This window comes from Nuphar pumila, chromosome 4 (assembly GCF_984573655.1).
Source record: "Nuphar pumila chromosome 4, dmNupPumi1.hap1.1, whole genome shotgun sequence".
In the NCBI taxonomy this organism is placed as follows: domain Eukaryota; kingdom Viridiplantae; phylum Streptophyta; class Magnoliopsida; order Nymphaeales; family Nymphaeaceae; genus Nuphar; species Nuphar pumila.
The window spans coordinates 125,308,938-125,334,620 of record NC_143252.1 but is presented as its reverse complement, the minus strand read 5'-3'; the positions used below and the strand labels follow the sequence as shown (position 1 = coordinate 125,334,620).

The following is a 25,683-nucleotide window of genomic DNA, read 5'->3' as shown; positions in this document are numbered from 1 at the left end:
AAAGCACATGAGCCCATAAATCAGTTGACATCATCCATTTTTCACTGAGTAAATTATGAACATCATACCACAATCAAGGTTGCAAATTTTAGAACCAAAAACTAAGACTAAGAAAAAGAAAAAACATCAAATGGTAATTTAACAAGTACCAAGGACCTCAAGGAAGTTCAACTGAAAGATCATTACTTTGACCAGAACAATCAAGTTTTTTTTTTATCAAATCCAACACGAGCAATGATGAAGAATAAGCTCATGCATAAGATGATGTCCACATTACATGTGAAATAAGTAAACTTATGTTCATCTGCACCCAACTATGTCTAGCACTTCTACTAAAACATCAGCAATCCTAATACAGCTGCATATTCCAGGACATTGAACATCAACACAATCTCTGCAGTCAGCGACGTGCAAGACGAGATTTGTCATATGCATACGAACCAGATCCCACCCCAAATGTGTGACCCTTGTCACCAACAGCCTGAAAATTGATGAGAAATGAAACAACAATGAGGGGAAAAGGTTCGAATAAGTACTACAGTAGACTACTGCATAGGCTTCTAGCTAATAATTTCCAACAAGTTGGCCAGCAAAATCACAAAGGAAAGCATACCGATGAAAATCCATATCCATCTCCATATGAACCTGGATAACCCATCTCAGGACTACCAAGTTTCATTCCATAATTTCCACCTGCAGCCACAAATTCATCATGAACAAGGTGCCAAAAAAATTAAGATAGTATAATAACAAAGTCAACCAAAGAAGCATTAGACTGCAGCAACCAAGTATTCTTCGAAATATCACCACAAAATATTAAGCCAGCCATGCACCAATAAATACTGCATCACTAATCACCAGAAATTTTGTTAGAATTTGGCACCGTCACATCTAGGTATGATCAACAATGGAGATAATTCTTGAACTTTATCGACATGGGATACTCATGGACATAGTTATTTATTTGGTCATTACATACTAAAATTAAAGTTGTTCTGAGCACTCATGGTTCCATTATAAAGTTTTAATTGCCACTACTTAAGTTAAAACAGGAATTATGTTAAAGCAAAATGTGCAACACCTCAAAACCTTTACCACTGTACATCCTCCTCTATCAAGATGGAAGAGAATAATATCCACTAGTGACTGCCAGCTACACCAATCTAAGCTAGAACATACACTAAAAGCTTTCACTTAAAGCAGTCAGAAGAGCAAATTAGCAACATGATAGAGATCCATGTGGTCTTCTCAATTTCAACAGGTTGGACTTAGAATCTGCCACTGTTTGGTCTATAGCAACAATCGATATTAACTATTCTAACTATCATAAAGCTTGGGTCAGAATCATTGGCACGTATATTCCTCATTCTATGTGCGTTAAAGGAATGTATCACATGCATACAAGCAAATTCTACGTGAATTTCACAAGATAATTATCTATTTGGACCTCTTTGTGACATAGGCGCCAATAAGGAGCACACGACATGCGAAGTTTTAAAAAGTATGGGTATGGGAGTACGGCTACTTGTCTCATCTTATGGTCTTTGTTTGACAAATCAACAAAAGAGGGCATTTTAGTCAGTTTGTTTAACTAAACAAAGGTCAATCAAGTGATAAATACAATCAGTTGTAGTTGTAGTTATTGCCCTATACTCGGCTTTCGTGGAAGATAGCGACACCTTTCATTGTTTCTTACATCTTCAAGAAATTAATGATTCTTCACGAAAAACACAATAGCATGTAGTAAAAATACGATCATTGGGGTTCTCACCCCAATCAGAGTCAGTATAAGCAATTAAATTTGGAGATGAAAAAGAAGATAAGAATAGTCTTTTTGTTGTTGTTTTCTTCAGATATCTGATAATTTGCATGACAGCTGTTAAAAGTGTATATATATAGCTATACATATGGTGTATATAACATATGTATGTATGTCTACATACCAATGTATGTACATATATTATATACATACATATAGTATATATGTATATTTATATTTTTTCTTTTTCTTTTCTTTTATTTTTGGTCTAGTTCATTTTGAACTAGATTCAAACTAGTCAACACATTGTTGACTAGTTTGATAGCCGTTGGAGCTAGTCCAATGGCTACAAATAAAGCCATTGGACTAGCTCCAACGACACTATTTGAGTCTCTCAAGAGCCTCTCTCTTGAGCTCCCTTTTGTATATAAATAGGGGTCATCCCCCTCACATTGTATTAAATGTTTATTAGCATTTTTATGGATTGAATAAAATATTTATTTTTATATTCTTGAGACTTCCTGTGTATGCCCTTTTGTGGGCTTTGTTGATGTGCCCTTAGTGGACACTTGTAAACTTTTGTGTACATATTCGAAGGCTCTTGTTTCATTACATGGTATCATAGCCTCGTAGCTCTTGGATCCTTGGAGATTAGTTGCCTCATTTTTCATGCTTGTGGAAGCAAAAAGAAATTTCTTGGTCATTGGTGATTCAAGTGATTGTGTGCTTGAGTAGTTGGAGAAAAGAATGGTTTGTTGGCTTGAGTCTTAGTTGATTCTACTCAAAGTTCGTGAAACTGTGATTGTGCTCTTGTTTCACTCATACACTCTGTTAAAATGTAAACTGCAATATATATATATATATATTATTTAATATTATTATATTTTCTTTTATTATTTTCTTTTTCTATTTTTTTATTTTCTTTTTTAGCATCTAGTTCAATAGAAACTAGATATTTTGATCCAGTCAAGTTCCTGTTGGAACTTGACTGTGCAAGTAGCTGTTGGACTGTAGTCCAACAGCTATAATAAATGATGTTGGACTATAGTCCAACAGCTAGTTGGAATCCAACGTCTCTTTTTGGAGAGCTCAAAATGAGCTCTCCTCTCTCTCCCATTGTTTTGTATATATAGGGGTGAACCCCTTCAGTGTATACAACCATGCTTCTTAAGCATTTTGTTCATGAATAAAGTATTATTTATTTTTCAAGTGTTCTTCCCTTTATACCCTTTCAAGGGTCATGCTTGTAGTGTCTCCAATAGACACTTGTTTGTGAGTTATTTGTGCATTTGTTGAAGACCACCATTTCATTACATGGTATCAAAGCTACGAAATCCTTAGATCTTGAAGTGCTTCCGCCTCGATTTCCGTGCCACATTTACAAAAGGTGTTTCATCACCTTGTTCTTGGCTCAAGAAGATTTGTTTGAAGAAAGGCGAACTTGTGCTACAAAAAAAATTGGTTTTGTATCCTCTCTTATTCCTTTGTCTACTCTTTTTCTTTTCTTTTTATTTTTCTCTCTCTCTCCTCCTATTTATTCCTCTCTTACCCTTGTAAAAGATGGATGACAATGATAAGATCACCATCATTCCTATGAAGCTAAATGATACTAACTATGTAATGTGGGCTTCGATTATGAAGCACCACATTTGGGGAAAAGGTTTATGGGGTATAGTGGATGGTTCTGATTTGGAACCTAAACTATCTCTTACCAAGAAAGATGGTGATAAAGAGGTTCCTCTAACGGAAGAAGAGAAGAGTAAGGCGTTAGCCACTTATGAAAAGAAATGGAAAGAATGGAGGATAGGGCATGCAAAAATTATGTCATGGCTCATCAATAGCATAGACATTAAAAAATGCTCTAGTCTAGCTAAGTTTGAGCATGCCGATAAGGCTTGGGAATACCTCAAAAACATGTATTCCCTTAAAGATATTGCACATGTATGCAATTTTCAAGATAAAGTTCGGACAATGACTCAAAAAGATAAAACTATTAGAGAATATTATAATGAGTTGTCTGAACTTTGGGAAGAGTTGGCTCTTCTTGAGCCCAAATGGCATTGTGCCGAAGACATCGAGCTTCGCCAAAAACAACTCGATATGGAACATTTCTATCAATTTGTGAATGGTTTAAGGCCGGAGTTTGAATCCACCAAATCGGCCCTTTTACATCGTGGAAAAATTCCTTCTATTGTTGATACTATAGAAGAGCTCACTATGGAAGAAAATAGACTTAGAAAAAGTACTCCAAAAGTTGATGATGACTCTGTTTTAGTTGTATCTAGACCGGGGAATCATACTCGTACTTACAAGCCGCCTCATTTTGGAAGGCAAAACGGCGACTTTGATAAAAGAAAAGTTATTTGTCATCATTGTCATGAACCGGGGCACTATAGGCCTCAATGTCCAAAGTTAAAAAGAAGAGAAGAAAAAAGAGTTGAATCTGAGTCAAAAGATCAAGATGCACCTGTGTCTATGGCTCAACTGATGGAAATCCTTCAACCTCTTCTCAAAGGGGTATCCTCCTCAACCGAAGCCTCAACTGGAGCGGCAGTTGCATCTTTCTCCGATCCAGGTAACTTTCCTTGGCTTTTAGATTCTGGTGCTTCTTTTCATATGACCCCAAATGCTAATAGTCTATCCGAATGTCTTAAAAATGACTCAAGTGTGTCAAAGGTTTTTACAGCCGATGGCACATCTCTCGAAGTAAAAGGAATAGGATGTTTTGAAAATCTTCAAAAATCCAAAAGATTTTTTATCCCAGAAGTTAGATATATCCCTAAACTTAATTTGAATCTCTTATCTGTCTCGCAAATATCTGATTATGGATGTAATATCTCCTTCTCTTCTCATGGTTGTTGGGTACAGGATCGCCAGTCAGGGAAGCTGATTGGGGAAGGCCATAGAGAAGGAGGACTTTATTACATGGACTTTTTGGAATTACCCAAGAATGCATTTTGTTATAATATTCAGAAATTAGAATTGGATTTATGGCACAAAAGGCTTGGCCATCCTCATATGTCTAAAATTCAATATTTTCCAAGTTTGGAAAAATTTTGTAATTCTGAAAATTTTTCTTGTAAAGACTGCATTCTTGGCAAAATGAAAAGGTTACCATTTCTTAGTAGAACTTTTGTTTCCTCACGACCACTTGAGTTAATACATTCGGATGTTTGGGGCCCCGCACCAGTTATTTCCAAAGGTGGTTATACATATTATGTCATTTTTGTTGATGACTTTTCTAGACATACTTGGATTTATTTTCCTAAACATAAATCTGATGTCTCTGCTAACTTCCAAATATTTCATAAAATGGTTAAAAATAAGTTTCAAAATGATATTTCTGTTTTTCGCACTGATTCAGGGGGAGAATTTATGTCCAACGAATTCAAAGACTATCTCAATTTACATGGTATTACACATCAAAGATCATGTCCACACACTCCACAACAGAATGGCCTAGCCGAACGCAAACATCGGCACATTATGGAAACTACTAGGACATTGCTAATTGCAAATCAAGTTCCAAAAAGTTTTTGGGCTGAAGCGGTCCTAACTGCCACCTACCTCATTAATAGGATGCCATCTTCCTCATTAAAGAATACAACTCCAATAGAAAAGCTTGTTAATTTAACTCCAGATTATTCTAGATTAAGAGTCTTTGGATGCAAATGTTTTGTTTTCACCAACAGAAATGATAAACTCTCTCCTCGTGCAATCCCATGTGCCTTTTTAGGATATGCTGATAATAAAAAAGGCTACAGGTGTTTCGATTTTCAAAATGACAAATTATATGTGTCAAGAAATGTATCTTTTTTGGAAAAAGAAAGCTTCTTTGAATTTGAAAAATCCAAGGATGTCACTGAATACTCGTTTTTAATTGATCTAACTTCAAAATCCAATGAATGTGATGTTGGATATGACCTTGACAATGATCAAAGTCCTATTGTTGTTGAAAATGATGATAATGAAGAGCAAATCCATAGGGATGTTAGTCTACGATATTCAAGACGTAGAGAGCAAAATCTTCCATGTGCATTACAAAAATACTCTGAAGTCCCACCTAGAAGAACGTCTAGAATCTCTAAACCTCCAGAAAAATTTGTGTCTTATGAATCTTTTTCACCCACGTATAGGGCCGCCATTACATTAATACAATCATATGTTGAACCATGATCCTATTCTCAAGCAACAAATCATATAGAATGGATAGAAGCCATGAAAATAGAATTAGATGCACTAGAAAAGGCCAATACTTGGACGATACAAGATATTCCTCCGGGTAAGAAACCTATAGGTTGTAGGTGGGTATACAAAGTCAAAACCAAAAGTGATGGGACCCTGGAAAGATATAAGGCCCGTTTAGTAGCAAAAGGATATGCCCAAGAGTATGGCATCGATTATGAAGAAACATTTGCTCTTGTGGCCCGTATGACCACTGTTAGAACTTTAATAGCCTTGGCCTCCATTAGAACATGGCCTATCTTTCAATTAGATGTCAAAAATGCTTTCCTGAATGGGAATCTCGTTGAAGAAGTATACATGGAAGCCCCACCTGGTATTAGTATCCCTAAGGGTAAAGCTCTTCGTCTAGAAAAAGCTCTTTATGGTCTTAAACAGGCTCCAAAAGCCTGGTATGACCGATTTAGTCATGTTATGCTTGATATTGGTTTTCAACCTTGTTTAACTGACACTGCTTTATTTGTTAAGAAATCTGATGCAGGCATCATTATTCTTCTTCTCTATGTGGACGATATGATCATCACCGGAGGCGACAAACAGGGAGTTGCAAATATCAAATCTCTTCTTAAAACTCACTTTGAAATGACTGACTTAGGTTTATTAAGATATTTTTTAGGCATTGAAGTTGCATATTCCCCTCGGGGGTATTTGATATCTCAATCTAAATTTGCTCTTGATATCGTTTCCAGGTCTGGAATTACAGATGATAAGAAAGTAGACACTCCAGAAGTTGTCAATGTTAAAATGAAAATTGATGATGGAGAACTTCTTGATGATCCTACTCCTTATAGACAACTTGTTGGAGCTCTTTCTTATCTTTCCATTACTAGGCCAGATATAACTCATGCGGTTCATACAGTTAGTCAGTTTCAGCATGCTCCCACCTCCGTGCACATGGGAGCGATTTTGCGTATTATTAGATACTTAAAATCCTCTCTTTCACGAGGACTCTTCTTGTCTGCTTCATCTTCATTAAATTTAATTGCATATACTGATGCTGACTGGGGAGGTGATCCCAATAATAAACACTCAACTACTGGTTTTTGTGTGTTCTTAGGTGAAACCTTAATTTCGTGGAGGTGCAAGAAGCAGCAGAAAGTCTCTCTTTCCTCCACCGAAGCTGAATACAGAGCCATGGCAACCACCACTATGGAGGTTGTTTGGCTCAGACGATTGCTAGCAGATATGGGAGCTAAAGCAACGCAAGCTTCAAAGATGTGTTGTGACAACAAAAGTGCGATCTACATTGCAAGCAACCGGACATTCCATGAGCGCACTAAACACATTGAGATGGACTGTCACTATGTCAGAGAGGAATACTTACATGGAACCATTGATCTGCCATATGTTACATCAGAATATCAATTAGCAGACTTCTTCACCAAGCCTCTCGCTGCTCCCAGATTTCACTTCCTCTTAGACAAACTTTCGCTCATTGTACCGTAAGTTTGAAGGGGAGTGTTAAAATGTAAACTGCAATATATATATATATATATATATTATTTAATATTATTATATTTTCTTTTATTATTTTCTTTTTCTATTTTTTTATTTTCTTTTTTAGCATCTAGTTCAATAGAAACTAGATATTTTGATCCAGTCAAGTTCCTGTTGGAACTTGACTGTGCAAGTAGCTGTTGGACTATAGTCCAACAGCTATAATAAATGTTGTTGGACTATAGTCCAACAGCTATAATAATAAATGTTGTTGGACTATAGTCCAACAGCTATAATAATAAATGTTGTTGGACTGTAGTCCAACAGCTATATTAAGAGACGTTGGAATCCAACGTCTCTTTTTGGAGAGCTCAAAATGAGCTCTCCTCTCTCTCCCATTGTTTTGTATATATAGGGGTGAACCCCTTCAATGTATACAACCATGCTTCTTAAGCATTTTGTTCATGAATAAAGTATTATTTATTTTTCAAGTGTTCTTCCCCTTATACCCTTTCAAGGGTCATGCTTGTAGTGTCTCCAATAGACACTTGTTTGTGAGTTATTTGTGCATTTGTTGAAGACCACCATTTCATTACACACTCCTCTCTCTCTCTCTCTCTCTCTCTCTCTCTCTTTGTAAGAATGGATGACAATGATAAAGTCGCCACCATGTTCCTACTATATGGACTTTTTTGAAATACCCAAGGATATCCTTTGTTAGTGTTCCGAAATTGGATTTGGGTTTGATACATTCGAATGTTTGGGGTTCGGCATCAGTCGTACCAAAAGGTAGATATGCATACTATAGAATTTTTGTTGATGACTTTTCTAGGCATACTTGGATCTACTTTCTTAAACATAAATATGAGGTTTTCTTATATTTTCAAATATTTCACAAATTGGTCAAAAATAAATTTCAAAATGATATTTCTATTTTTTGTAACGATTCAGAGAGAATTTTTATCAAAAGAATTTAAGGATTATCTTAATTTACATGGCATCAAACATCTAAAATCTTGTATCATGTACTACAACAAAATGGTTTGGCCAAATAAAAACAAAGACACATTATAGACACTACTATATAACCTCACTAATAGCAAACCAAGTATCAAAAGATTTTTGGGTTGAAGTCGCTTTAACTCCTACCTATCTCATTAACAGAATGTCAAATTCTTCGTTGAAAAAAATGACCCCAATTGAAAAAATTGTTAAATTTCTGATTACTCCAGATTGAGAGTTTTTTAATGCAAATGTTTTGTTTTCACTGACAGGAATGATAAACTTTCTCCTTGTGCCTTCTTAGGTTATGCAGACAACCAAAAAGGCTATAGGTGCTTTCATTTTAAGAATAAAAAATTATATGTTTCAAAAAAATGTACCCTTCTTAGAAAAGGAAAGTTTCTTTGATTTTGAAAAAAATAAGTATCTCAGTATTCCTATTTATTAGATTTGACTTCAAAGTATGATAATCAATGTTGTGAAAAGCATTGGGGCGTAAAGAAGCGCTCCACCAAAAATTGAGGCGAGGCATAAGCCTCAAGACATAAAGCATAAGCCTAAAAAAATATTTTGAAAACTTAAAAAATACTTTAAAATTATCTAAAAATACAAATAAATAAAAAAACGCTTTGTTTATAAAGCAACAACCAATAAGATAGAAAATCTCAAATAAATACCAACAAAATTATTATACATAATTACTTTTTCCTAACACATAATTATACAAAAAGCTATTAGTTTTTATTTTCTAAATGAGTTCCACGAGAAAAACTACTAAGGATATTTATTACCCTAAAAATCTTTTCTACCATCAATGCTTAGTTTGGTTTTAGACTTACCAACCTAACATCCTATGGACTAGGGGTAAAAATGGATTTGATACCGTCAAATATTCAATCCAAGTCTAGCACATTATTTTCATATTTGAATCATTCAAGTAAGATCCAAACATGCATTCAGATTGGACTCTGATTCACTTAGTTGGTTCATGTTTGGATTCTGATGAAATTTGGACTAGTATTTTAGGTCAGAACTAAGTTGGATCAAATCTAATCAAATCTGAATCCAATTATAACTATGAAATTCGGATTAGTATTTTAGGTCAGAACTAATTTAGATCAAATCTAATCAAATCCGAATCCAATTATAATTGGACGTGGTTTTGGCTTACGGAATCGGGTTATGCATATGAGTTCATTTTTTAGGAAGTGGTGCCGCATGCTTAGCATACAACTCCATTGTTGATGACCATCCATCTCAACGCATGTCAGAAAGACACATCGTCGACACGAGGACACATGAGCAGGTTCGACTCGTAAGTTTGAAAATGTTTTGAAAAATAAGATATGAGGACAATTTTTAAAGTTTTTAATTAATAAAAAACTCTTTTTTGTTATTTTAATGTTAAAAATGCATTTTATTAAAATAAACCTTTAAAATAATAATAAATAATGCATTTTAATCTTTTGAAAATGCATTTTTTGTTATTTTTTTGTCATTTACGCCTAAGACATGCGCCTCAAGGCACAAAGGGTCTCACCAATTTTAACAACACCAATGATAATGATAGTTGTGATTGTAAATGTGACCTTGATAATGGTCAGGATATAATTGATAGAGAACAAAACCATGATGATGTTATTAGTGAAGAGCAATCCCATAAGGACAAGAATTATTTGCAATACCATAGGAGTGGGGATCCCAGTCATCCATGTGGAGTCAAAAAATATTTTGATCAATACAAACTAAAAGGTCATCTAGAATCTCTAAACCACCCCGAAAGTTTGTGTGTTCTAAATATTTTTCTCCCAATTATAAGGCAGATATTGCATTAATACATTCATATGTAGAACCTTTAACTTATGCTCAAGTCAAAGAACATTTTGAATGGGTAGAAGCCATGAGGGTCGAATTAAAAGCTTTATCAAAAGTTAACACTTAGACTATTAAAGATATCCCACAAGGAAAAAAAATCTTAGAAGTTGTAGGTTGGTATATAAGGTTAAAACCAATAGTGATGGAACTCTTGAAAGGTATAAAGTCAGATTAGTTGTTAAGGGATATTCTCAAGAGTACGGCATAGATTATGAAAAAACTTTTGTTTCAGTTGTCAGGATGATCACAGTTAGGGCCTAATATTAGTAGCCTTAGCTTCGGTTAGAAAATAACATATATTTCGAATGGATGTCAAAAATGTATTTCTTAATGAAAACTTAGTTAAAGAAGTATACGTGTAGGTATGAGTATCCCTCAGGGTAAAGCTCTTCGCTTAGATAAAGTTCTTTATGGTCTTAAACAGGCACCAAAAGCCTAATATGACAAGTTTAGTTATGTTATGTTTGATATTGGCTTCAGAAGTTATCTAACTGACATTGCCTTGTTTGTTAAGATTTCTGATGCAGATATTATTATTTTCATCCTTCGTATGGACGACAAATCATTATGAGAGGAGATAAACAGGGAGTTGAAAACATTAAAAAACTTCTCAAAAAACATTTTGAAATGAATGATTTGGGTTTATTAAGATACTAGGAATTGAAGTTGCTAACTCTCCTAGGGGTATTTATTATCTCAGTCTAAATTTACTTTTGACATTGTCTTCAAGTCTGGAATCAAAGATGATAAGAGAGTTGATACCCATGAGGTTGTCAATACCAAGATGTGAGTTGATGACGGAGAACCTCTTGAAGATCCTACTCCTTAGAGACAACTTATTGGAGTACTTTCCCACCTCTCAATTACTAGACCTAATATATCACACGTTGTACACATAGTTAGTCAATTTCAGCACGCTCCCACTTCTGTTCACATGGGAGCAGTTTTGCATATTATTGGACATACTAAGACTTCTCTTTCTCGATGCCTCTTTCTGTTTGCTTTATCTACATTATATTTAATTGCATACACCAAAGCTAATTGGGGAGGTGATCCCAATAACAAGCACTCAATCACTGGTTTTTATGTTTTCTTTGGTGAATCTTTGATTTTGTGGTGATGCAAAAAGCAGCAGAAGGTCTCTCTTTCATCAACTGAAACTGAGTATAAAGTTATGGCGACCACAATTATAGAGGTAGTTTGGCTCAAAAGATTGTTGGTCGATATGAGAGTTGAAGTGACAAAAACCTCATGCATGTGTTGTGATAACAAGAGTGTGATCTACATAGCCAGCAACCCTACATTTCATGAACGTACCAAACATATAGAAATGGATTGTCACTACATCAGAGAGGAGTATCTCCACGAGACTATTGATTTGTCTTATGTTACATCATAATATCAGTTAGCAAATTTCTTCACCAAACCTCGTGTTGCTCCAAAATTTCACTTCCTCTTAGACAAACTTTCGATCATTGTATAATAAGTTTGATGGGGAGTGTTAAAAGTGTATATATATATAACATATATATATGTATATACCAATGTATGTACATGTAGTATATATATACAACAACAACAACAACTACGCCTTCATCCCAAAACAATTGGGGTCGGCGATATAAACCAAAAAAGAAAATCATTTTGGGTCTTCCACATGAATCATTCTCCCCCAATCATTTCTATCCAATGTCATGTCCTCGGTGAGGTTCAAAGCATTCATATCCTTTTATTTATTTATATATATATATATATATATTCTTTTCTTCTTTTTTTGTCTAGTTCATTTTGAACTAGATTTAAACTAGTCAACACATTATTGACTAGTTTGATAGCCATTGGAGCTAGTCCAACAGCTACAAATAAAGTCGATGGACTCCAACGACTCTATTTGAGTCTCTCAAGGGCCTCTCTCTTGAGCTCCCTTTTGTATATAAATAGGGGTCAAGCGCCTCATTGTATTAAATGCTTTTTAGCATTTTTATGGATTGAATAAAATATTTATTTTTATATTCTTGAGCCTTCTTGTGTATGCCCTTTTGTAGGCTTTGTTGATGTGCCCTTCATGGATACTTATTGTGAACTTTTGTGTTCTTGTTCGAAGGCTCTTGTTTCATTACATCAGCAGTCATGTGAATAATAGTAGGAACATTTTGAAACAGACTTGCATTGTGAACGGCATGAGCAATAGCTGGCCTAGTAATAGGCAAATATGTTAGTGATTCAATCAATTGATGATAAAGAGTAGGATCTTCTAAAGGAGTTTCAGCATTGGCTCTCATCTTAGCATTTATTACTTTTGTAGTATCCACCTTGTCATCAGTTAATCCAAACTTGGCAATAATATCACATGCAATTTTCATTTGAGAAAGAACATATCCTCTAGAAAGATATGAAACTTCAATTCCTATAAAATACCTTAGCATTCCAAGGTCTGACATATCAAAATTAATTTTAAGAACATTTTTAATAAACTCGATACGCATTTTATCATTCTCATTGATGATCATATCATCAACATATAACAACAAAATAGTTATGTTGTCCACTGCTTTCTTAACAAAAAGAGCAGTAATAGTATAACAAGAAGTAGATCCACTATCAAGAACAACTTTGTTAAAGCGGCCATACCAAGTTGTTGGAGGTTATTTAAGACCCGACGAGAGATCTATATAGACTTCTTCACAAAGATCTCCATTTAAAAATGCATTTTTGACATCCAATTGATAGATAGGTCATTGATTGATACATGTTAGGTCATTATTTGAGGATGTTCCTTCATTTGATGAGGATCATGAGGAATCTTTACCTACATTCGAGGACGAGCCCATCTTCTATGAAGATATGGAGATAGATGAGTTGGTCCAAACCCCTTGGATTTTTGACTTAGAGCCACGTGAATCCCTTGGCGATCGAATCTTCAATGAGGAAGTCAGAAGAAGAATCCCCACATATTTTTATAGATGCCCTAGTAGTTGATAAGGTTCGCAAGGAACCTAAACGCGAAATTGAGGGTGAATCTATTTTTGATAAATGTGAAGATAGTGAGGGTCAATAAGAGAATTGTTATGTCAGGCATTTAGGAGTTGAGAAAAAAAAAATCATGTTGAGGCTTTAGAGAGTACAGGTAGACATTTTGATCCTAAATGTGAGTTGAATACATCGAACGTTTTGTGTGTGAAAGCCCCAAAAAAAATTAGGTTTCATCAGGACTTGGTTAATCTAGGACATGTACTGAGCATTACATTTGAAACTAGGGAAAATGCATGTAGTTCATTCAAGTTATTTCCTTTTAGAATGTGTTTCATTACTAATTCTGAGAAAAGAATGTAATATCATATAGCAATCTTAGGCAAAAAACCTTTTATTTGAGCAAAATTTTACATAAATTTTTTTTCCGGTTGATGCTCAAAATTTTTCTGAATTTGTGATTGTCTTATTTGAAGGAAAACCTGTTAAATATTGTCTTAGATGAAATGTTGCTTCAAGATAATTTTTTGCAAATTACATCTATTGTTGAAATTCCAAAATAGGTTAAATATAAATTTTATGAAGAATTAGATTGGAGGAATCAGGTAATCTTTCAACCAGGTATTATGGAGATTTGCTTAAGAATCAGGCTCCGAGGACGAAGCCTTTCGACCGAGGAGGGAATGATGCAGGAGCATCGGGATCTATGCCCTACATGTGAGTAGTGGGAAAAAGATCCAAATCCAGATATATGATCCAAAACGTAAATCCAAACATACTCTATCCAATTTTGATCCATTTGGGCCAATTCGGGACACCCAAGGGTATTTTTATAATTTTACTATAAGTAATTTTTTGAGAATTTTGCGTAGTATATCTCAGAAAATTCATTTTGATATTTGGTTGCTATTGTATGAATTTTCGAAACCAAGTAAAAAGCTTTTGAATTTTTTATTTTATTTTATTTTTTTTAGGAGCCGAATTCTACGGATCCAGATAAATCTAGTATTTGTTAGGCTTACTTTTGTGGTACTAGAGGGTGTAGTGGGTCTAATGGGTAGTTTTAATTTTAAATCCAAGATCTGGATCCATATTGTTAATAGAACCCCTCCTTCCACGCCAAGTGATCTTCTTTCTCCCTTGAGTGGCTAGCTAACCAAGGGCTAACCACCTCTCCTCAAGCCTCATTGGGCTGGAAAAGAGGTGTCGCCCAAAGGTTCGAGCCCCTTATCCCTTGGTGGCTCCTCATTGGCCAGACAAGAAGAGAATAGGACAAAGAATTTAAAAAGAGGCCTCTCATTGGCCTCCAAGGAGGTGGCTTCCCACATGGCCAATGACAACCCATGCTACTTTCCTCCATATAAAAACAAATCCAGAAAAAAAGACAGAGGCTTTTGGCTATTCTAAAAAAAATCTTGAGAAAAAAAAAGGGAGGAAAGAAAGATGGAGAAAATGTGAGTTTTGGAGGTATTGTAAGACTCTTGTGGGTGAGTTGAACTTGTAAGTAAAGGACGTCCCCCCATTGCTGTCGCTTCTAGCTGCTCTTTCGTGAAAGGCATCCTTGTGGCTGGCGTGAACCAGGCCCCATTGTACCAGGTGTGTGTCTCCTTCTGGTGGTGACGAGTTGACGTTGTTCAGAGCATGTGTGGCTGCATTTTTTTACCAGATAATTAGATTTATGTCCATTGTCGCATGCTAGAACTTGGTGTGTAAATCGTGAAAACGTTGGTTTGAAATCTCTGTTTTTATGAACTTGAAAGAATATCAGAAAATTGTCTTTTCCTGTGTTTGATGTTTGTCATTGTCACTACAGCAAGAATTTATTGCTTGAATCAGTATTACTTTGGCTTAAATTTTTGTTTGAGAATGTCGTACCTAAGGTAATGTTTTGTTGTTTGCTATCAAAATTGTTAATTGGATTGTAACTGAATTCATTTTATGCGATCTGAACTTGCTCCCAACAACCAGATTTGTTCTTGTTCAGCGTGAGTTTCGTTATCTGTGTTGACTTGCATCTCAAACCCGTTTTGGTGTTTCTCTAACAGCATTTAAATAGGTTTTAGATTATTGATCAATGGAAAATCTGTTCAGCAAGTAAATGTTGTCAATGTTTCCACTGTTTGGACTGAGCAGAGATTTGGTTGTTTTCTGTCAACCGAAATTAATCACAGGTTACATGTCTTGAACGAATGTTGTGTATATGTTGTTCACAAGCATTGTTCAGTAAACACCATTGAATTTTGAGCCTGTTAGCCTCCTGCGTTAATGTTTTGTTTGCTGATTCATCATTGAAACCCCATCTAGTTGTTGGTTATGTTTGATATCCAACAAGCAATGTCAATAGTGGGTCTGATGACCACTATTTCAATCTTGCAAAATCCCAGCTGAATCGCCTCTATTAATTGTTGTGCGTTGTTTGGTTTGCTGAAAGTGTTCGATCATTGTGTGTTCATTAAAAGTTGATAAATATTATTGAAGTGCACCTTGAATGTGTTATTGGAGTTTGTTGGAAGTTGGTGAAGGAATATAAGAAGCCTATGTCAATCATTGTTTACAAATATATATATATATATATATATATATATATGTGTGTGTGTGTGTGTGTTGTGTGTGTTATTGGAGTTTGTTGGAAGTTGGTGAAGGAATATACGGAGCATTTGCTAAAGGGTATATCTCAATCATTGTTTACAAATATATATATATATATATATTCAAGCAAACTGCCATACCTAATCTGATTAACATATACTTTCAAAATCTGAATATATTTTCAAAATTACATCCTGTTTTGAAAATCAAATCGCTTCCCCATTCCAAATTAGTTATTTAAGTGTGTTTGCGAACCGACCCCAAGTAGTCAGTTGCATCAATATATTTCTAATGATCCATCACTTTTTGCATTTACTTTATAAACCTATCTACACCCAATAGTCTTTTTTCCCAAAGAAAGTGTTACCATTTCCCAAGTGTTGTTGAGTGCCTCTAATTCTAGTTTCATGGCATCTACCCAATGTAAATGCTGCTTAGCTTCTTTAAAGTTTGAAGGCTCATGATGGGAGCGGATCATCATTAGACAAGCTCTATCATTTGTACAAAATGAATCATATGACACAAATCTTTGAGGAGGTCTAACACTTCTAGAGGACCGTCTAACACTTCTAGAGGACCATCTGGGTAAGGATTCCTCTACTTGGTCATCTAAAGAGAGATTTTGTGAATATATATCAAAAGCATTTTGATACTCATTTCCCTCACGCCAGGTATACATATGAATATCATTAGGAAAATCGTCCCCATGAGGAGAATTGGGAGCTCCCGAACGGTCGTATTTATGACCATTGGGGGTGGACCCTTTTGCCCTTGGTCAATAAGGAAAAAGAAAAGGAAAGACAAAAATAAAGAAAACACAAAAATGTCCTTAGTGGACATGACTATTTACATAGGTACAAAAAGACTAAATTGCCCCTAATGGGCATTAGAAAATACAGAAATAAAACTATATATAAATATATTATATGTATGTAAAATTGTGAAATATATGTGTATAAATATATATTACAAAAACATTATATATATATATATATGTATAAACAGGGGAATGAAAACCTCCACAATGGAAACCCTCCCACGCCTCCCCCAATGGAATTTTTTTTGTGTTTTTTTCAAAATTTTGACCGCACAGGTGTTCAGCATGATTGATTGACTATAAATTGACACTTGGATCACGAATTTTGGATAGAAAAAATGGTATTCGGAGCCTCTAAAATTTATGAAAATTGTACGGCGTTGATGTTGAAACTTATAAAAACATATCCATGCATCGGAATCAAATGCTCCAAGAACTGATTCCTATAAAAACAAGCATATAGATCACATCTGTACGGTCGGAATTTTGAAAAAAACACCAAAAATCCAATAAAACTTCCATTGAGGAGGTTTGGGAGGGTTTTCCATTGGGGAGGTTTTCATTTCCCAAACATATATATATATTAACAATAGGGTGATCATATCATGCCAAACACAGTTCTTTTGGTTCACTCGTTACTTGATTAATCATTATGACTCCCTATACAATTCCAGCTGTTAAGCACAAAAGAATGTAATGAAGTAAGGGGGTGTTTGATTTCGCAAGATACCCGCCTATGTCACATAGGTGCGGTTGCGGGTGCGGATGTGGGTGCGGATACGGGTGTGGGTATGGGTGCAGTGATGCGGCACTTTAAAAAAACATGGGGGAGGGTATATATATATAATTTTTAACAGTTTTAAGTTAACACTAATGAAATAAAACAATTATCTTATGTCACATAGGTGTAGGAGTCGACGCAGCGATGTGACACTTTAAAAAAACTTGGGTGCCAAGATGTGGGGAGTGTCTAGTCACAGTTTGGGTCCAATCAGCTGCCCAGGTTTGAATTTTCAATTCTATTAGGGATGCATCCATAGATCTGGACCATGTCTGATCTAGTCTAATCAGATCCATGCCCAGACCCAAGTTTGATTTAATCAAATCAGCCCAGATATGGACCCATGTATGATTAACAAGACCTGTATCCAAACCCAAGTCTAATTCAGATATGGACCAGGGTTACCGGAAGTGCCATACAATATAGGGAAATGTGCCTCACTGAAGCGTGTTTCGGAAGTGTCACACGAGTAAGCACTAAAAAAATTGGAAAGCGCGCTTCCCCTTCGCTTTCCCTTATTTTTTTATTTTTTTTATTTTTTTTATTTTTTTTTATTTTTTTATTTTTTTATTTTTTTATTTTTTTATGTTTTTATGTTTTTCTTACTTTTTCCTCTTTTTTTGCTTCCCCCTCACTTCCTATGTCACTTCCGAGACGATTCCTATTTTGCTTCTAAGTCGTCCCGTGTTTCCCGCTTCCTAAAATTTTGGAAGTACCTCGCTCCCCGCATCACTACAGGCTCCCGCTTCTCCGACTGGCAACTCTGATATGGACCCATGTCTGTTTTAGCCTAATCAAACTAGTGCCCAGACCCAGATCTAATTTAATCAAATCAGACTAGATATGGACCCTATGTCTGATTTAGTCTAATCAAACCTGTGGCCAGACCCAGGTCTGATTTAATCGAATTAGACCTGGGCTTTAACCGAGATATGAACTAATTGAATCAGACCTAGTTCTGGAATCTACCCAAGTCTGATATACTCTGAATCAGACCTGGGTTGGTCCAGACCCTGGTCTCATTTAATCGAATGAGACCTGGGTGTGGACCCATCTCTGATTCAGATTCAATGAGACCTGGGTCCACACAATTTTCAATTAGTTTAATCAGACGGCCATTTGCCCAGGTCTGTTTCAGGTCAAACAAACCCAACACCTGGCCGACCAGGTGTTGAGATAGTTCACAAAACGAGAGAGAGAACCTCACAGTAGAAAGAAAGGAGGAAGAGAAGAACCTGTAAAAGAGGCGACAACGCAAGAGGGAGGACGTGGCACATAGTACGGGGAGAGAGAGACTCACAGCAGGAAGAGCGGAGGAAGAGAAGCACCTGCAGAAGAGGGAACGATGCAAGAGAACGCGGCACACAGCAAGGAGAGAGAGAGAGAGGGAGGCAGCATGGTGGCATCGTTGGTGGAGCGGCACAGTGTTGGTGGCGCTGAGGATCAGGAGCAGCAAAAGGTAGGAGAGGTGGCGCGATCATGCCCTAACAACCCCTCCCCCTTTCATTTTATTTTATTTTTTGACCAAAATAGACTCATTCAAAGTTGACCGAGTCCATTTTGGACAAATATAACCCTGGGTGAGAGTTGACCGCACCGGGTGCCGCACCTGCACCCACGTCATGTCACATCGATGGGTGTGTGGCGGCCTCTTTGGCGAGTCCGTGTGACATAGATGGTACTGCCTTGTGGGACCCATGAGCACCCATGCAAATGCAAGATGCGCGAATGGGCAGGACATTGTATCCACATGGACACTTTTGCTGTCCCACTCTGTTCTGCCCTCCCCATGGAACAAGGACGGACAGGACAATGTGGACACCTTTGAAAAAAAATGTCCTTGTCCAAGGCTGTCCGCAGGCAGGATAAGATAGGACATTGTGTCCTTGTCCTCCCTTATTTGTGAATCAAATGCTCCTTAAAATAATCACCAGCATTGCCTCAATAAAATACCTTAAGAACCTTAAATATGACCTGTAACAGAAATTTGTTGTTCAACCAATCGGGCCCCAAGATGAAGCTCTACAATAACAATTTCCCCAAACCAAACAAGTTATATTTAAACAACTAGAGTTACAGACCACAGAGAAAGCTACAACTTACACCATACCAAGGAATCTTTGCATAAGAAATGGAATTAAATGATGCAGTGTTGTCAAGATAGATAAATCAACACGCTAAAGAAAAATTAAAATAAAGTGAGAAAAACAGTTAAAAGAAGACAAAACTGTATCAGAGAGTTGTCTGAAGCAAGGTTACATAAATAATATCCATGCTACAAAAAAAAGGGAAAAAAATAACATATTCACAACTAACAAACATGTCATCCATTGAATTATCTGAAGCCTTCGATCATACACTCAATGAGTGAAACTTTTCATTGTGGCTGACCAACACACAATTTCATCTATTTAATTCAGAAGGAATATACAAAAATATAAGACAAGCATTTCAAACCAACATGGCATCTCAAATCTTGCTGCAACAAGCTTGACAGTCATGTAAATATAATTGCATTAGTTGTTAACTTAAAGATAAATACCAGCAGCACAAGACCTAGGCTCAGAACCGGCAATGTCTAAACGAAGTTTCTCAATCTCACGAGCCATGGAAACGAGATTCTTTTCCATTGCTTGCTTCTGCTCCATCTGCTCAATGCTAGCCTTCTTTTCTGCCTCAAATGCCATTCTACAACAACAGAGATTTCTTTCTCACAACTATCTAGTTGGACCACAGAATCCAATGGCATTCCACTAAACAAAAATGTAAAGAAGAAGAGCACAGTGCAATGTAAATGTAAACTAAATATGTTATAGTAGCAGTCAAGCAGAAAACCTGGCACGAGCTAGTTCTTGTCTTAAACCATCTATCTCTGCCCTCAAATGTGGAATCTGTTGATTCTCAGCTTGTGCCCTTGTCAAATCCTGAGAAAGACCCTGAACTTGGATACCCAACTCGTGTCGCAAAGCATTTAATTTTTTAACATCTGCCCGCAGTTGCACAACTTCTGCTCTCAAGGGTTCGGTAGCCCGAAGATCAGCCTCTAACTTCAAACCCTTCTCTATCAACTCCCTAGCATGGACTTCCTTCTCCCCACGAATATCCCTTATCACCAAATTCAAGCGATGGAACTCCTCTTTGGTAACAGCAATTTCCCTTTGCATGCCTGCACGATCTTCAGCTAGCCTTCGGTTCTCCAACAATAGCCTACGGATCTCATCCGTCTGAATCTCAAGCTCTTCCTCAAGTACAGCAGGGTGGGGTGGTAGAGCGCGGCCAATCGGTGGTCCATCACGAATGCCAGGGCGGAAACCCCTGCGATTGTCTACAACATGACGAGGCACCCGACTCCTTCCAGACATTTTCTTTTGTGTTGCCCTGAAGGACAAAAAATTTGAAAAAAGGAATCACAAAAACAAGCGTAACAGTTTTGAAAACCCACCTCTCACTTACAACATCTTGTTAACATGCTTGGTTGTGGAAACAAGAAGTTACAGGAAGCATATTTGTATGTTACAAGCAAATAACTGCGAGCCATAAATTTAAAGGCAGCATTTACAACAGAAAGACCAATCACTAAAACAAGTGGAACATTGCTGGAAAAACCAATGCTCACTTGCAACAACACATTTGGGAGTGCGCTTGGTTGTGGAAACATCAGGCACGGGAACCGCATTTGCATGAAAAGGAAATCTCCCTAATAGCAAATAAATGCCAGCCGTAAAATCAAAGGCGTCATTTACAACTGAACGACCAATTGCCAAAATACAAACGGAAACTAGCCAAACTCCACGGACTCATCATTTTCTCAGGGTTCACCAAAAAATGCAAGGAATCCCCCAAGACCCAAAATTTAACAACCACGAAAGACTGCCAACCATCCCACAAGATTAATACGCCACAAGCAAAACACAGTACTAGCGTTCATCCTCACCAATCACCAACAAAATCGGCACGTATAATCTTCAAATATATGTGTGTGTGCGTATTTACTGTAATAATAGTTCGACAGATGACGACCAAGTCATCGAAACAACAAATCCATTTGAAGCAACCTTTCAATGAATAATCTAAAGACTACTGATGAGAAGTATATGCACTAAAGCAGATCACCACTCTACTTATTTTAAGAATGAATTAGGGCTAATTATTAAACCGACGAAATTCTAGGGAAAAAACATAAATACAGGAAAATCCGTGGCATATATCAGAGATAACGAAGAACAAACAGATGAGATGAGAAGTCAATAGAAAAAAACAAACAAACCAACAATACGAATCTTCTGTATGAGCGAAGGCAGAGGGATACCGGGAACGGGGAAACCCTAGAAATCGACGGGAAGGAAGAGAACGCCCAACTCCCCTCTGTTCTCGTCTCCTCTCCTTGGTTGGGGCAAAACATAAAAAGCCGAGCGATTTATTTTGATCCCACCCGTTCCGTCCGCATAAGAGATTAGAGCCTACCGGTTTCTCCGTGTTTGGTTTGGTTCGGTTCGGGTTTGACGACCTGTACCGTGTCCGTCTTTCTTGTTCTCAGCCTGATAGCCACGGGGCTGTAAGGCACCGGACGTGAGCCGGATTAATACATTGGTCCCGTAGCTGATCGGGCGTTGTTAAGGTGTTGGTACCGGGGTCCGATTAGACTCGCTTAAGCAGGGCCAGATCTAGTTTGGACTGAGATAGCTACCAGCACCAGACCCGACAATCTCTTCTTTTGTTAAAACTTACTTACCTTGTTGGATTCTCGATCCAACTCATATCCAACCAGGCCCGTTTCTTTCATATCTTCTTTTGTTCCATCCTGCTCAGCTAATTAAACCTACCTTGCCATATAACTTGTGCTTGAATGCCTCAACAAGCTACAATACTAAGGGTATGATATATGAAGTAAGAACTAACTCTGGCCAAATATGTGTGAATTTGCACGAGAGAACCAAAAAAAAATAAACGATCATATCCTAAAAAAGTAAAAAGACCTGAGGTTCATTGTCTGAATTTTCCCGATTTGCTGTGAACCCCACACTAGATCTGTGGTTCAAGACATTCATACGCTATATAATGCTGCTATTGACCCAACCGACTGACCCGCATCCTTTCCCCTAGGCCCACGATCTGTTTGTTTCAGGAGTGTGACTTTCATATCGAGCGCATGTTCTTTAAAAAGTTCACATTCTCAGGTAGGAAAACACTTTTTGTAGGAAATCCATTCTCTAGTGTCTATCTTGTGCAAACGGATTATGGAAGTCGGTTCACACTTACACGAGTAGTGTACGATGGGGAAGCGACTAATTTTCAAAACTAGAAATACTTTTGAAAGCAATTTTCAGATTTAGAAGATAAGAAAATAAAAATCAAATTTATAATGTTTTTGAGGAATAGCTATATTCAGACAGAATATATATATACTAAGTTCAAGTATATATACTAGAAGTTTCACTATTATATGAAGGCAGGTGACAGAATACATATATATTATACTAAGTTCATGCATATGTTCACATTCACAGAGAAGTCAGAGGCATCTGTGATTTTGATGTGATATTTTCCAAAAAACATTAAAATTCCTTCTCACATTTACAGAGAAGTCAGAGACATCTGTGAAGTGGGGCCCAACTCTGAAGCAAAGGGATCACCAATCGTGAACATCAAGATATACATGTATATCTATCTACCTACAGCAAAATGGTTTCTCCGCTCAAGCCAATGCCGAATCAAACACACGGGGTTCAGTCCGAACAACAAAAGCAACCAATAAACAGAACAGTTTTCAGTTTTTCTCAAAAACAAGAAATCGCAGCTGATATATAATAACACTTTCAGTTCTAACAATTAGATTTCAGGGATCAGATTAACGGCTCCAATGTCCAGCGTCACGCTGGACTGACGAACAGGACCAGGCCGGCGGCGCCGAAGCGTGGTCGTCCACCGCTTAGCGCCGAAGGTGCTGATTGCCTCCAGTGAGGGCTGACAACTATGTTGCAGTTTGTTGTTTTGGGGCACACACCAGGGACGTTCAAACAGAAAATAACTACGCAGACTTACAAGCCATTAACGATCAAATAACAAGTCTTTCTTTTAGCAGCAAGAAATCAACAACTGAAATAAAGACCTCCAGCCGACAAACTAGACAATTTGTAAACTCACATCAAGCTCACTCAATCAAAGCTATATCCGGTTCAAACTTATAACAGAAATTCAGCTAACTTTTTGTAATCAGCAACGGTGTTTTGGTGCATGAATCGATAACAATGTGCACTAAGAAAAAAACAGTCCGTGTAATATCATGTATTCTCATACTCAGCTATAAAAGAAAAACTGAGTAAACCATGATAATAGGCCTATGTCTTTTGAGTCTCGAATCGACCTAGGTCTCATCATTAAGGTCTAAACGAGCCAATTAAAAGGTACAACAAACATTTATTTTTTATCTTTAAATTCAAGTAAATTGTAAGTTAAATTCAAGTGAAATTCAAAAGTGAAATTCAAAGTATATGTCGTTGGATGTGTCGGAATCTCGAGTCCAACGATATTTTACTTTCTCCAATCCTAACTATGGTTAGCCCAAAAATCGTTATTTTTTAAAAAAAGACCGCCTCGACAAGCAAGGTCTGGATTTGGATTGGACTGGATCTAATGTGTTTGATTCATGTTAATATGAATCTAGACACTATCCAAGACCTACATTAATCTGAAGTTGATCTAGCCCAGGACCCAATTAAGGTTTAGATATGGATTTAGATCTTGGATTTTGTTTCAAATTCAAACTCATACCCAATGTTAATATAGCTTTAAATTTATTTTTATATTCAAACTAAACGTAATTTAAAGTTAAACAGGGCCTCAGAAGGATAAAGTACCCTCTGGAAGATTCTAGATAATTATTTATTAATAAATAATTAAATTAATATTAAGTGTAAATTAATTCTAAATTTCAAAAGTTGTTTTATGGTAAGCCTCTAGAAAAATCTACTTTAACCTTAAAACAATGAGAGAGAAAGGCAATTAAAAGTAAAAGAAGGTAAGTGGAAAGATTTGAAGTTTAAAAATGTTACTAAAAATGAGGAAGTTAGATGAAAAATAAGAAAGGTAACTTTTTCTCCAACCCCCAAATGAGAAACCCTAGAGGGGCGCACCTCTAGGGCCTCTCCTTATTTAAAGTAAAGAAAAAAGAAGGAGGGCGTGAACTAGAGAGAGAAAAAGAAAGAGGAAGAAAAAAAGAAAGAAAAGATAAAGATAAAGGAAAGAGAGAGAAGGGAAAAGAGAAAAAAAAGGTAAAGGGAAGGAAAGAAGAAGGAGGGAGAAGTCATTGTCCTCTCTGAAGCTTCGAAGCTCTTCAATCCTCTTTGTAAAGTATAAAAAAAATGGTACGGGTTCATCTCTTTCGATTTGAATAAAAAAATAGTTTAAATATGACTTAAGAAATATTTTATAAAAAGATCATGAATCTGGTCTAATCTTTTATATTTAAAATAAGGAAAACCGACATATACATGGCGATCTAGTTGTATTTCGAATTAGGGATGTGATACCCATATAATGTTGTGCCTTGTTTCAAATTTATATGCATATGTGCACATATGTATAGATGAAAATACAAAGCTTGTGGTTATATGTATATATATATATATATATATATATATATATATATATATATATATATATATATATATATATATACACCTGGACATATTTGTCCATGAAATAATCGGACAAATTTGGACATGTTTGATCCTTTTTAGTCCTGGATAGATAGGACAGGTCTGTCCACTGCAATGGTGAACATACCTGGACAGGTCTGCAACGAAGTGCTATGATTTTGGTTGTAGCCATATAAAAAAAAGGGGGTTTTATAATATGCTTTCACCAGACCCAGCCAAACTCTGGGTTTGACTGGGCATACGCATGTGACTAGACCCAGCCAACTGTGTTGGCTGGGTGAGTCTTAACAGGGTATAGACCTAGCCAAACTGGGTTCGACTAGGTTGGACCATGTTTAGCAGAACACAGACCCAGCCGACCTGGTCCGACTGGGCCATGTGCTTGAAAACTGGAAAAAAAAAACTGCATGAGATTTCTTAAGGGTTGATGTAGTTCATAAATCTTTTTGAGACATGATCAGAATCTAGACATTTTATATTAATTTTTTTTTTAGCCTTGTTGAAACGTGTACTGATTAACTCATATTCAATATAGGGCTCTCTAAAGTGTTTT

General features: G+C 36.5%; 1 protein-coding gene across 1 annotated transcript; it reads right to left on the bottom strand.

Annotated features, from left to right (window-relative positions):
• Positions 1 to 160: 160 nt before the first annotated feature.
• On the bottom strand, positions 161 to 21,885 carry LOC149840934 (protein FLX-like 3). Its single transcript, XM_090003475.1, has 5 exons — positions 21,782 to 21,885; positions 20,308 to 20,850; positions 20,015 to 20,160; positions 614 to 693; positions 161 to 481 (listed from the first exon to the last, which is right to left on the bottom strand). Exons 2-5 carry the CDS (start codon positions 20,832 to 20,834, stop codon positions 401 to 403), a joined length of 834 nt encoding a protein of 277 aa, XP_089859601.1. The 5' UTR covers positions 20,835 to 20,850; positions 21,782 to 21,885; the 3' UTR covers positions 161 to 400.
• Positions 21,886 to 25,683: the final 3,798 nt, after the last annotated feature.